This window comes from Zea mays, chromosome 6 (assembly GCF_902167145.1).
Source record: "Zea mays cultivar B73 chromosome 6, Zm-B73-REFERENCE-NAM-5.0, whole genome shotgun sequence".
Lineage (NCBI taxonomy): Eukaryota > Viridiplantae > Streptophyta > Magnoliopsida > Poales > Poaceae > Zea > Zea mays.
In genome coordinates this window covers 36,040,084-36,053,757 of record NC_050101.1, presented here as the reverse complement: position 1 = coordinate 36,053,757, position 13,674 = coordinate 36,040,084, and the positions used below count along the sequence as shown (strand labels likewise).

The 13,674-nt window shown below is 50.2% G+C and overlaps 2 protein-coding genes across 19 annotated transcripts; one reads left to right on the top strand and one right to left on the bottom strand.

The window, feature by feature from the left end:
- The first annotated feature begins 598 nt into the window (after positions 1-598).
- On the top strand, positions 599-6,621 carry LOC103629190 (interactor of constitutive active ROPs 2, chloroplastic). Of its 18 annotated transcripts, none has more exons than XM_020539837.3 (4): positions 599-952; positions 2,477-2,534; positions 4,228-4,402; positions 4,654-6,621. In XM_020539837.3, exons 2-4 carry the CDS (start codon positions 2,515-2,517, stop codon positions 6,304-6,306), a joined length of 1,848 nt encoding a protein of 615 aa, XP_020395426.1. In that variant the 5' UTR covers positions 599-952; positions 2,477-2,514; the 3' UTR covers positions 6,307-6,621. The 18 variants fall into 18 exon arrangements, with proteins under 18 accessions (XP_020395426.1, XP_008648582.1, XP_008648583.1 ...); XM_008650360.4 differs by having other exon boundaries at positions 618-952; positions 4,216-4,402; XM_008650361.4 differs by having other exon boundaries at positions 625-952; positions 4,228-4,405.
- Positions 6,622-6,907: 286 nt separating this feature from the next.
- On the bottom strand, positions 6,908-7,868 carry LOC100279015 (uncharacterized). Its single transcript, XM_020539838.3, has 2 exons — positions 7,451-7,868; positions 6,908-7,339 (listed from the first exon to the last, which is right to left on the bottom strand). The coding sequence occupies exons 1-2, from the start codon at positions 7,529-7,531 to the stop codon at positions 7,256-7,258; spliced, it is 165 nt and encodes a 54-aa protein (XP_020395427.1). The 5' UTR covers positions 7,532-7,868; the 3' UTR covers positions 6,908-7,255.
- Between the last annotated feature and the right edge of the window lie 5,806 nt (positions 7,869-13,674).

The window sequence follows — 13,674 nt, the reverse complement described above, 5'->3', positions numbered from 1 at the left end:
GAAGGATGTTTATTCTGATTTTTATTTTATTTTATGTAGTATTTTTCTTAGTTCTTCCCTTCTCTTTTATTTTCTATTTTCTATTCCAAATTCAAATTTATACTTCTATTTTAGTTTTCAGATGTATCAATTGAAACCCAAAGGTGAGTATAAACCATACTATTTTAATATTACTAATTTAAGTTTTTATTCTCCTTGTTATTTATTTCATGGGATGTATAAATGGTTTCCTTTAAAAGATAAATCCCTTTTCTCATCATTTTTCTTATTCTCCTAATTTCCAAAGTATTATGATACTTTGTTTATATTTTTTTTTTCTCTACTAATTTTGGGCCTTACACCCGCGGAGTACTACTGGGGCAGTGCAGTGGCGACAGATCCCCGTTCGTTTGACCGGCCAATCCATGTCGGTAGCGCCGCGCGCGGCGCCCTTCCGAGGCGTGACACCGACAGATAGGCCCAGGTGCCGATCAGTCCCCACCTGTCCGTGACATTCCAGATCCCCCAGCTCGGTGTGTGGGGGGCGGGAAGGAAGGAAGCCCTCGAGACCAGGGCCAAAGAAGGCGGAAGCGGAAGCTGACCGGTGGGGCCCCAGGACCCTGCACGCCCCCCGGGAGCCGAGCCGAGCCGAATAGTAGGGCGGCAGCAGCGGCACGCACGCACAGGGATGCGCACAGGCGCAGCGGCCGCACCGCACTGCAGCATCGACGACGCCCCGGCGGGCCCGTCCCTATCAACCCACCCCGCGCCATAGAAGCAGGCGAAAGCGAGCCCCGGGAACTCACTCCCTTCCCTTTCAGAGCTCACAGTTCGGAGTGGGAGGAGGAGAGGAGACCCACACACTGTACCCGGCCACAGAAGCAGCTACTACAGCAGGAGAGGGAGAGGAGGCCGGCCCCCAAGATCTCCGTCCGAGAAGAAGCGAGCGGCGACGGCGAGACGAGGCAGAGAGGTGAGTGAGCACGGAGCGTTCTTGAATCCATCTCGTCCCTCCCCTCGCGTGAATAAAAAATGCAGGCTGTTCTGCTTTGTTCTTGCCGCGCGCGTCGACCTCGTCGTGACGGCTCCCTGCTCTCCACGCTCGCTTCCGTTTCTCGTCTGTACGCCCTCCCCCTTCTGTCCGCACCCTTTCTTACTGCCGTTTAATCTACCTGAACAGGTCGATACCCACCATGTTTTTATTTGGTGGGGGGGCTTTGGTTTCAGATTCAAGTTCGGTTTTTTCTTCTCTCCTACCGCTCACATCCGTTTCATCTGCCATCCGTCGTCTTCTCTTGGTGGCCACACCCACACCCTGCTGGAACAAGCCAGTACTCCTTCCAGCCGAGGAGGGACTGCTTTCCGGCAACTGAAACCATGGGCATGCTGCTAAACCAAGACACCGCCGTAGACCCGTAGTACCCGCTGGTACGGCGTTCATCGCTTTAATCCGCCGCCAATGCGTTACTACAGGGCATGCGGGAACAGAACAGACGCATACACAGTGCTACACTAACAGCGCCTTTAAGTTGCTGCTTCATCTCTTCTCCTTCTTCAAAAGCTTCGTCTTGTCCACCGATGGATGCGCTTCCCTGCTCCACAGACCACAGCCACGCATGACGCAACCATGACTCCATGAGGAGGGCTGAGCAAGCGGGCACGCACGCACGCTTCAGGACCTACCGCCATAAATATCCTTGCTAGTATGTAAAACCGTGCAGGTCTAGTTTTTTTTTTCTTTCTTTCTTTCCATGCGTCGTCTTCTTGGAGACAGTAAAGTAAACAGTGCGAGTTACTGCGCCTCCCCCGTTTGAATTTTTTGACACCCTCCTCCTTTCGGTTACTTTGAGACATGGATGGATGCTGCCCATGCTATGTTTCTCCTCCTCCTCCACTCCTTGGCAGGACAGGAAAAAGGCTGCCATAGCTGTTTCTCCAGTTCCGCGGAGGTTTTTGGTGCCGGGGGTGGGTGGGTGAACCGAGTCCGGGGGGCAGTTTGGTACGTGCCAGTATTTTAGGGTTTTGTCGTGGAGGTTGCTTCCTGGCTCTTTGCTGGATTCCCTCCACAGGCGTCCTTGGATTGGGGGTCCTTGCTGCCTCACAGGCAGGCGGTCAGGCCTCAGGGGTATAGGGCATGGGCAGGAAACGACACTTCATCTTTTAAATTTGATTTGATGTGGAGGCAGCAAGAGATAGCGAGCACATCTCTTGCGTTTTGTTTTTCCCTTATCCTGAATACTACTACGCAATGAAGTTTTCAGTTTGTTTTTTTTTTTTGAGAAAAGTTTCAGCCTTTCAGGTTCATTCAGTCAGTAGATGCTGTTTATTAGCTCTCTTGAAAAAGAAAGCTTAGATGCTATTTAGCTCTTTTGCGTCTTATTACAGTTGCTAAGTACGACAGTTACTAGCCATGCTTTTGCTTGCACATGAAAGAAAGAAGAAAGCTTCTGTGCGATTTTGTACTCACTTATCACTACTTTTCCGTTTGAACCAGCAGTTTGGTGACTGCAGAAGGATTCGGTGAGGAATCTCGTCATGCAGACTTCAAAACCAAGGTTAGCTCCCCCGAGCCCCCCCCCCCCCCCCCCCTCTCTGTCTCTCTCTCTCTCTCTCTGTAGAAGTGTAGAATCTAGGTGCACCTCGGGTTCTATTTCCTTCTCTTCTTCTGTGTATAGCCCAAGAACTGCTGCACTCAGCTCTGCACATGCATCGCGCATGTGCATTCCTCGGTGGCCCGGTTCGCCACACCACCGCAGTAGACAGCGGGGAGCGGGCATCCAAGGGTGGCTTTCTATTGAATGGATCTATCGCACTGTGGTGGTGGGGCCAATGCAGGCCATGTTTTAAGTTCAAAACACTAGCAGCACATTTTCTTTCCTTTTGCTCATGTTGTTACACGCGTGGAAGTATGAAAACAGTTTTTCAAATTTGAGGTCTGTGATTGAAACTGCTAGGAGCCCATGTACTACCATGTTTTGTAAGAGTTTGCTGCTCTACCAAGCTAGCAGATGTTTCGAATGTACTGACTAGTACTAATTGCATTTATGTTACATTGGTTCTTTGTACACAACACAAACAAGTGGATCCAGAAAGTCTTCTGCACAGATGCTAGTTTTTCTCAAGCTGTGAACTGCATGACCATTTTTGAAGCATGAAAATAGTTTACGAATTATTATTGCCTAGATCCTTATTGCTCTTTACCCTATTGAAGCCATGGAGTTAACTAGTGCTCTACCCATTTCAAATTATAAGTCATTTTGAAGTTTTGACATTACTGCCCTACCAAACCAAGCTAGTAGATTTTACTGGATGTGGTGACTGGCACTAAATTGCATTTATGTTGCATCGGTCCTTGCACACAACTCAACAAGTGAATTGGGTGTCAACCATCTGTACGAATACTTATATTTTCTGTAGCTGCGTTCTATGCAAGCACTATACTGAAATATAGATATGTCAGACGTCGATCTTTTTGTTTGCCTTGTGTATTCTTTTTATATTCAGCTGTTGTATTTCTTTGGGCTGCTCATTTTATTAATAAATGAAATGTATCCTGTTTTCGCACAAAATTCACATGCTTCTAGATTGCAGTCACTGTTCACAACGTTGTAAAGGTCTTCTAGAGTAACTGCATATTCGTTGTCATTGCATCTTTGTGAATATGCAAAGATAAACCGTGCTTTTCTAGATAATGTAATTATTCTGGCTTGAACCTCTTCAAAGAAGAGGCGTCAAATTGACTGACTTTTTAATAGTCAAACTGTTGGGCTCCAATATTTCCAGTTCATAAAATAAAAAGGATACCATCTTGCCACATGTTCAGTGCATCATGAATTCACATCTCCTTGTTGTACTAAGGTTTCAACGCCTTTGTATGTTTATATTATCTGGATTTAGTTCTGTGGATTCATTGAGGTTTGAGGCTAATTAAGTTAATGCGATTAGCTGGAGTTGGGCATTGGTACCAGAAATTTTCTTTGTACTAAAAGTCGGCATTTACATAACAAGAAAGCAAGGATTTTCAAATTTAACTGTAGATGCTAGAATCATGGCTATTTTGGTATGTAGTACATGTCTCTCTGTAGCCGTACCTTGTACAGTATGCACTCAGCCTGATTAGTTCATACATGTTGGCAATCACAATTGATAAAATCTCAGATTTTAGCCTGTTTTAGCTTGTTAATTTCTTTCAGTGCTCCTTTTGTCACGACTTGATGCTAGAGTTTTACATTTAAGCTCTCTTTGCAGGAGTGGGTCTTCAGATGCCCCGCAGAGGACTTCTCCAAGGACACCGCGGGCATCTCGTGTGGCCAAAACCGGAGGGAATGAAACCGATTCTACAGGAGTTACCCCGACAAGAACGCCTACGGAGAGGAGCCCTAAGGTTACTGAGAGGCGGTCTCCACGGAGCCCAATTACTGAGGTAGTGGTATATCTTGCAGCCAGCACATTATCTTCACTCCCTGTCCTGTTTTCTAACATTCAGTTTTCCTTATGCTAGCATCATGATTGGAAACCCTGTAAAGTACCCAATTTACTTTGAGCAAACAACTTTATCTTGTTATGATTATTTCAACATTTCTGTATTGTTCAGCATAGAAACTACATATTTGTCTGTGACATGGTTTGCGTCATGTTGAATCGTTTGGTCACATAATTTACGCTCCGTTTCAGAAGAAGCGCCCAAGCAGGCTATCGGAACTGGAGTCCAAGGTCAGCCAGCTGCAAGATGAACTGAAGAAGGCCAAGGAGCAACTTAGCTCGTCAGAGGCACGGAGGCGCCATGCGCAGCAGGAAGCCGAGGAAGCAAAGACGCAAGAGCAGGCTGCAGCCGCCTCGAAGCTGGAGGAGTTGCAGCGCCAGCTTGACGAGTTCTCAGCTGCGGAGGAATCCCGTCTCCAGGAACTGCGCAAGATCTCGCAGGAACGTGACCGTGCCTGGGAGTCGGAACTCGAGGCAGTGCAGAGGCAGAAATCAGCGGACGCAGCCGCGCTCGGCTCGGCCATGTCCGAGATCCAGCGGCTGAAGCAGCAGCTGGAAGCTTCAGCAGAGTCTGACGCGGCCCGCGCGAAGCAGTGCGAGTACGTGGAAGCTGAGATCGAGGGCTTGAAGCAGGAGATGGAGATCCGCCTAGCGACCATTGAGGGCCTGAAGGTGAATGTCAGCGAGAGTGACAGGGCTGCGGCTGAGGCAAATGCCACGGTAAATGAGACCAAGCAGCAGCTGGAGACAGCGAAGGCCACCATTGACTCACTTGTAGCTGAGGGCGTCCGCATGCAGGAATGCCTGAGGTCGAAGGACATGGAGCTCAATGAGTCCAAGGCTCTCGTGGCATCGCTCCAGGAAGATATGAAGAAGTCACATGACACGGACAATGCCAAGGCCAAGGCCAATACTGATGTCCGCTCTGAGACTGAGGCTCTGCAGAAGGTGCTGGTGACCACAAGTGCCGCCGACGCCAATGGGAGCTGTGGAAGCTATGACCCAGAGATCGAACAGTTGCGGACTGCTCTTGAGGTCGCTGAGATCAGGTACCAGGAGCAGCAAACTCGGATGACTATCGAGACTGGAGGCTTGTACGAGACATTGGAGAGTGTGAGGGCCGAGTGCGCCCGCGAACTGTGCGAGCTCAGGCTGGAGCTGAAGAACAAGAACGATGCACTCATGGAGGCAATGGCAGGAGCCGCCGCAGATCCTCACAGGCCAGACGCGATGCAGCAGCCGGAGCTGGAGGCGAAGCTGATGAGGTCCATCACCGACGCGGCGGAGCTGAAGGCATGCCTGATGGACAAGGAGAACGCGCTGCAGAGCCTGGCGGAGGAGAACGAGGCGCTGAAGGCGGGGGCGGGCAGGGCGGAGGCGGAGCTGCGGCGCAAGTACGAGGCGGCGGTGGCGGAGCTGGAGCTGGCCAAGGCCGCGGAGCAGGACGTGCGGATGCGGCTGGGGCTGGTGACGGACGAGGCGGACAGGAGCAGCCGGCGCGCTGCGCGGGCGTCGGAGCAGCTGGACGCGGCCCAGGCGGCCGGCGCGGAGATGGAGGCGGAGCTGCGGCGCCTGCGCGTGCAGTCCGACCAGTGGCGCAAGGCCGCGGAGGCGGCTGCAGCCGCGCTCGGTGGGGGTGGGGGGAAGGACGGCAACGGCGGCACGGTGGAGAGGACCGGGTCGCTGGGGCCCGAGTACGGCAGCTCCATCGGCGGGAAGCTGATGAGCTCGCCATTCTCGGACGACGTGGACGAGGAGTCACCCAAGCGGCGCAACGGCGGCGGCGGCGGCGGCGGCGGCGTGCTGCGCAGGATGAGCGGGCTCTGGAAGAAGAGCCCCAAGTGAGTGAGACTGAGATGGGGTGGACGGGGTCCGGGATAGCCGTAGGTGCGAGGTGATGCAATAGCAGCAGTATGAGTAGGAGGGATACTGGTGAATGCTGCAGGGAAGACGACGACGCTCTTTCTGGACAAGACACGGAGACACAGCTCTAGTCTAGGTGGTAGGAAGCATGATCGTCTCTGTCTGATAACATTTGGCTGGTACTTGAGTGAACCTCGTGTCGAGGAGCAGCTGCTTTTGGCTGCCTGTTCTGTACCTTACTATGCTTCATTCAGTCAAAAAAATTCCCACATGTGACATGTTCTTGGTTCTTTTTTCTTTTTGAAGCGTTTTTATTTCATTTTCCCTTCAGAAGCTATGCTGTACATCTAATACGTTACTTGCCTGGCTGATGATTTGGATGTATGTATCTGGGCAGTATCACTGCGCGTTCTCTCAGCGCGATTTCACTGGAATCCAGGTACCCGTTTAGTTGAGAGAGAGAGAGAGAGAGAGAGAGAGAGAGGAAGCCGTCGGGGATGCCGTTGCGGAAGAGCTACCAACGAACGTCGCAGTGCATGCACCTCTGCTTCCATAAGAATTCAGCACGGCTAGCACGAAGGAAGATCTCAGAAAACATGTCTGGATTCAGAATCAGTAGCAGAGTAGAAACTCTGGACTCTAGTACACACTTGCATACAAGCTACGGTTCCTTCTTCCCATCCATGTCCATGGGCACAGCAAAACGGACCGGTAGACGAGCTGAGAGAAGCTAAGCTGCAAGCAGCTAGCTAAAGCTAACTAAAGCAAGACACAAACATACAGCATGGGCTAAACGTACGTATGCCTGCATCACTGCATGCATGGAATGGATGGATCAGAAGCACTGGGTCTGGGTCTCATATATTCCAGCTCCCGGCGGGCGGGCGGACGGTCACCATCGTCGTCATACCTACCACACCATGTTGTGCTTTCACGCGACGAGGACGTAGACGGCGTAGATGATGCCCGGGATGTATCCCAGGATGGTGAGCAGCAGGCAGATCCAGAACTCAACCTGCAGGGCAGGCACACAGTAGATCGCGAGCAAGCAGTTACTTTACTTACACACATCTGATGAGAACGACGATGCATCAATTAATCAGATGCTAAGCTGAGTGTTAATTACCCCGATGCCGTAGCGGAGGAAGACGCCGACCGGCGGCAGCAGGATGGCCAGCAGGATCTCCACGAACGTCTCCGACCCCATTGCCGACGCCGCCGCCTTCCAAGTAGGAGCAGCTCAATCTCAGCGCAAAGTTTCGCTCCCTGCTCTGCTCTCAGCTCAGGGCCCCAGCTGGGAAGGAGAGACGCCGGTGGCAGCAGATGAGGAGGCGTGGTAGCAAGCAAGCAGACGCTGGAACTGGAACCCAGGGGAAGGATCAAAGCAAGCTGCCCGCAGAGAGAAGACGTGGCGGCGCCGAGCTTCGGTGGCGCGACACCTGGCCTCGCTTCTAGGACGCGTGCCCTGCCTACCATTGCGGCAGAGAAGAGAGGTTTTCTGTCAACAACAGTGAAGGACATCACCCGATAGTCAACGGGCCGACACGGCGCGGCGTTTTCACGGGCCGTACTTAAAGTGGCTCACGTGTCTGGACTCTGGACGTCGACCTCGGCACGATCCTACGGATTTGTTTTTGTGTTGGGTTGGTCCGTTGGAGCACAGGAGCCCCCCAGATATACAACACCTCTAAAATATGGTAAATTTTAGAATTTTCAAACACAAGACATCGATACCGAACAAGGCATGCAACAGCGTCTCGCCTAATGTCGTCTTTGTCATTGGAGACAAGCCTTGTCGTGCGAAAGTCATCATTGCCGGTGAGCGAATAGACCTCGTCATCATTCCTCAACTCTAATACATGGCGATCTTTACCACGGACGATCGATCTACACCGTTCCTCAACGGTGCGTGCAGCCGTCGTACATGCCTAGTCTACTCTAGAGGAGGAAGACGAGGCATCGACAACTGACCTACACAAAATAATTAGAGATCTAGGGTTAGGGTTAGAGTTTACTTGTGCAACCGGAGCCTGGAGTTGGAGAAGACATCGGGCACCTAGACGAGAGACACTGATTAGAAACGACAACGAGCGGGGGAGGAGAGACTAGGCTACAACACGAACTCACATAGTTCATCGAGAGAGAGAGGAGACATGGAGAGGGGAGATGGTGTTGTATTGCTGGATCGAGGTCACTGAAGTTAGGGACGGGGGCCGAGGGCGACGGTCAGCGAGGAGACAATGAGATCGCCGGATCAAGGCGAAGGTAGGCAAATGCGAGGCGAGGACCCGAGGCGCTGGGAGTGGGGGTATGGGGGTATACTGGGCATCAGGACGGCGTCGAACTGGCAGCGTCGTTACCGGGCTACCCTAGCGGGAGCAGGCCAGGCACGATCTGCTCCTCTGGGCCGTGCCAGCCCAGGCGCATTAGCAACTATGTCGGGCTAGACATGGACCAGACCAGACTACGGGCCCAAGCTCTATGTACAACTATAGGTGGAAGGCCAAGACGAAGGTGGATTTCGTCGTGGCGAGCGCAAGAGGAGGCCAAATTCAAGATACGCGGGAGGGAGTGGGTTTAATGTATGTCTATTGTATGGACCGACGCCACTCTATGCTTTTGTATCTGGGCCGTGTTTGAGTATGCCGAAGGAGGGAAACAAAACCCTTGAACCTTGTATCATAGGAAGGGCCGACCCTGGGGGGTGGCAGCCGGTGCCACCGCACCGAGCCCCACGAAGCTGGTGGCCCCCCACCCCATAAACAATATTCCACAGGCCACAGCGACAATTGCAGATTTGCAGCCTGCTACGCCAGAGGCCCAGAGTCCAGACGCTAATCCAATTGCCTACGCCTGTTCCTCTGCCCGCCGCCTGCATGCGCCTGTTCGCCTGCCCTGATCGCGCTGTCTGTTACCGCTGTCTCTGTGGCTCTGCCTGGCGACTGGCGTTCGCTCGCCGCTCGGCCACGGTGTCACACCCGGGTTTTAGGGGTCCAAAGCCCGGGCGCGAACATAAACACCAGGTGTGCTGGGACCAAGTCTCACACATATGATGAATCATGGCACAGGATCGAATGTCACATCTTTACAATATAATAGGAGTTCTGTACAAAATAAATAATTACATTATAAGGAGACAACGGTCCAGCAACCCAAAGTTGACTGGGAGACTGAAAGGGAATTAGGGTTACACCTAGTTCTTATATAATTTTGGTGGTTGAATTGCCCAACACAAATTATTGAACTAACTAGTTTGCTCTAGAATATATGTTCTACAGGTGCCAAAGGTTCATCTACAAACATACTAAATCGACTGTCCGGAATACCGTAGATTATTCCGGACAGGAGAAGCTTTTTGGAAAAACAGGCCAAGCGCGGACCGTCCGGGCCCTTGCGGCGGACCGTCCGCACCACCAGGATGACCCTCGGACAGGACCAATGCAAAAATCTAAGTCTGCACTATGGACCGTCAGAAGGAAAAGAGCGGACCGTCTGGGACCTCGCGCGGACCGTCCGGCCTCAGGCGCGGACCGTCCGGTAGGTGAGGAACCGAAAAACCCGAAGGTGACGGGTTCGGAAAAATGAATTATAGCGTCCGCGCGGACCGTCCGGGGTGCACGACCGGACCGTCCGCGCCTGACTTTATCTGACATCTGACGACGCATTAAATGCAATATAGCCGTTGATATAGCCGTTACTGCTGACCGTTGCATTTTCAGCCGTTGATCTACAGGCGCGGACCGTCCGGACCAGGCGGGCGGACCGTCCGCGGTCGGCAGAATGGAGCAACGGCTAGAAAGTGGTTGGGGGCTATAAATACCTCCCCAACCACCTCCATTCACTTCATCCAAGCATTCCAACCTTCAACATTCAATACAAGAGCTAGCAATCCATTCCAAGACACATTCAAAGCCTCCATCTCTCCAAGTTTCACAATTGAGAAAAGAGATCATTAGTGATTAGTGACTTGAGAGAGAAAGTGATCCGTGTGTTATTTGTCGCTCTTGTTGCTTGGCTTTTGCAATCGTGCTTTCTTTCATTCTTTCTTGCAAACAACTCAATTGTAACCAAGACAAGAGACACCAATTGTGTGGTGGTCCTTGCGGGGAAGTTTGTTCCCGTTTGATTGAGAAGGAGAAGCTCACTCGGTCCGAGGGACCGTTTGAGAGAGGGAAAGGGTTGAAAAAGACCCGGCCTTTGTGGCCTCCTCAACGGGGAGTAGGTTTGCGAGAACCGAACCTCGGTAAAACAAATCCGCGTGTCACACTCTTTATTTGATAGCGATTTGTTTTGCACCCTCTCTCTCGGACTCGTTTATATTTCTAACGCTAACCCGGCTTGTAGTTGTGATTATTTTTGAGAATTTCAGTTTCGCCCTATTCACCCCCCCTCTAGGCGACTATCAATTGGTATCGGAGCCCGGTGCTTCATTAGAGCCTAACCGCTCGAAGTGATGTCGGGAGATCACGCCAAGAAGGAGATGGAGACCGGCGAAAAGCCCACTACAAGCCACGGGAGCACCTCATCGGAAGAGTCCCGCACCAAGAGGAAGGAGAAGAAGAAGAGCTCCTCCAACAAAGGGAAGGAGAAGAAATCTTCTTCTCACCACAAAGAGAAGAAGGAAAAATCTTCTTCCCACAAGCCGCATCGGAGTGGGGACAAGCACAAGAGAATGAGGAAAGTGGTCTACTACGAGACCGACACTTCATCAACATCGACCTCCGGCTCCGATGCGCCCTCCGTAACTTCTAAACGCCAAGAGCGTAAGAAGTTTAGTAAGATCCCCTTACACTATCCTCGTACATCTAGACATACTCCATTACTTTCCGTTCCATTAGGCAAACCGCCAACCTTTAATGGTGAAGATTATGCTATGTGGAGTGATTTAATGAAATTCCATCTAACCTCACTCCACAAAAGTATATGGAATGTTGTTGAGTTTGGAGCACAGGTACCATCCATAGGGGATGAGGATTATGATACGGACGAAGTGGCCCAAATCGAGCACTTCAACTCCCAAGCTACAACCATACTCCTCGCCTCTTTAAGCAAGGAGGAATACAACAAAGTGCAAGGGTTGAAGAATGCAAAGGAGATTTGGGACCTACTCAAGACCGCGCACGAGGGTGATGAACTCACCAAGATCACCAAGCGGGAAACGATCGAGGGGGAGCTCGGTCGCTTCCGTCTTCGCCAAGGGGAGGAGCCACAAGATATGTACAACCGGCTCAAAACCTTGGTGAACCAAGTGCGCAACCTCGGGAGCAAAAAGTGGGACGACCACGAGGTGGTTAAGGTTATTCTAAGAGCTCTCATCTTCCTTAACCCCACTCAAGTTCAATTAATTCGTGGTAATCCAAGATACCCACTAATGACACCCGAGGAAGTTATCGGGAATTTTGTGAGCTTTGAATGTATGATTAAAGGTTCAAAGAAGATCAACGAGCTTGACGAACCCTCCATGTCCGAGGCACAACCGGTGGCATTTAAGGCGACGGAGGAGAAGAAGGAGGAGTCTACACCAAGTAGACAACCAATTGACGCCTCCAAGCTCGACAATGAAGAGATGGCCTTAATCATCAAAAGCTTTCGGCAAATCCTTAAGCAACGGAAGGGAAAGGATTACAAATCCCATTCCAAGAAGGTTTGCTACAAGTGTGGTAAGCCCGGTCACTTTATCGCTAAATGTCCATTATCAAGTGACAGTGACAGGGACAACGACAAGAAGGGCAAGAGAAGAGAGAAGAAGAGGTACCACAAGAAGAGGGGCGGCGATGCCCACGTATGCCGCGAGTGGGACTCCGACGAGAGCTCCACCGACTCCTTCTCCGACGAGGACGCCGCCAACATCGCCGTCACCAAGGGACTCCTCTTCCCCAACGTCGGCCACAAGTGCCTCATGGCAAAGGACGGCAAAAGGAAGAAGGTAAAATCAAGATCCTCCACTAAATATGAAACCTCTAGTGATGAGGATGATGCTAGCAATGAGGAGGATAACTTGCGCATTCTTTTTGCCAACCTTAACATGGAACAAAAGGAAAAACTAAATGAGCTAATTAGTGCCATCCATGAAAAGGATGACCTCTTGGACTCCCAAGAGGACTTCCTAATCAAGGAAAATAAAAAGCATGTTAAGGTTAAAAATGCTTATGCTCTAGAGGTAGAAAAATGTGAGAAATTATCTAGTGAGCTAAGTACTTGCCATGACACTATTACCAACCTTAGAAATGAAAATGCTAGTTTAAATGCTAAGGTTGATTCTCATGTTTGTGATATTTCAATCCCCAATCTTAGAAACAATAATGATGATTTACTTGCTAAGATTGAAGAATTGAATGTATCTCTTGCTAGCCTTAGATTAGAGAATGAAAACTTGATTGCTAAGGCTAAAGATTTTGATGTTTGCAAAGTTACAATTTCCGATCTTAGAGATAAGAATGATATACTACGTGCTAAGATTGTTGAACTTAATTCTTGCAAACCCTCTACATCTACCATTGAGCATGTCACTATTTGTACTAGATGTAGAGATATTGATGTTGATGCTATTCATGATCACATGATTTTAATTAAACAACAAAATGATCATATAGCAAAATTAGATGCTAAAATTGCCGAGCATAACTTAGAAAATGAAAAGTTTAAATTTGCTAGAAGTATGCTCTATAATGGGAGTGAGAGCACCTAGAGGGGGGGGGGTGAATAGGTGATCCTGGGAAACTTAAACTTATAGCCACAAAAACTTGTTAAGTGTTAGCACAATAATCGCCAAGTGGCTAGAGATGAGTCTCAACAGAACACAATACCACAAAAGATCAACACAGAGAAGACACAATGGTTTATCCCGTGGTTCGGCCAAGTACAAAACTTGCCTACTCCACGTTGTGGCGTCCCAACGGACGAGAGTTGCACTCAACTCCTCTCAAGTGATCCAATGATCAACTTGAATACCACAGTGTTATGTTTTTCCTTTCAATATCCCGTTTTGCGAGGAATCTCCACAACTTGGAGTCTCTCGCCCTTACACTTGAGATTCACAAAGAAATACGGAGTAAGGGAGGGAAGCAACACACACAAATCCCCAGCAATATGCGCACACACACGGCCAAGAATCGAGCTCAAAAGACTATCTCAAAGTTCTCACTAGAACGGAGCTCGAATAACTGCAAATGACAAATGAATGCGCAAAGACTGAGTGTGGATGATCAAGAATGCTCTAAGGTTGCTTGGTGTTCTCCTCCATGCGCCTAGGGGTCCCATTTATAGCCCCAAGGCAGCTAGGAGCCGTTGAGAGCAAATTTAGAAGGCCATCCTTGCCTTCTGTCGTCTGGCGCACCGGACAGTCCGGTG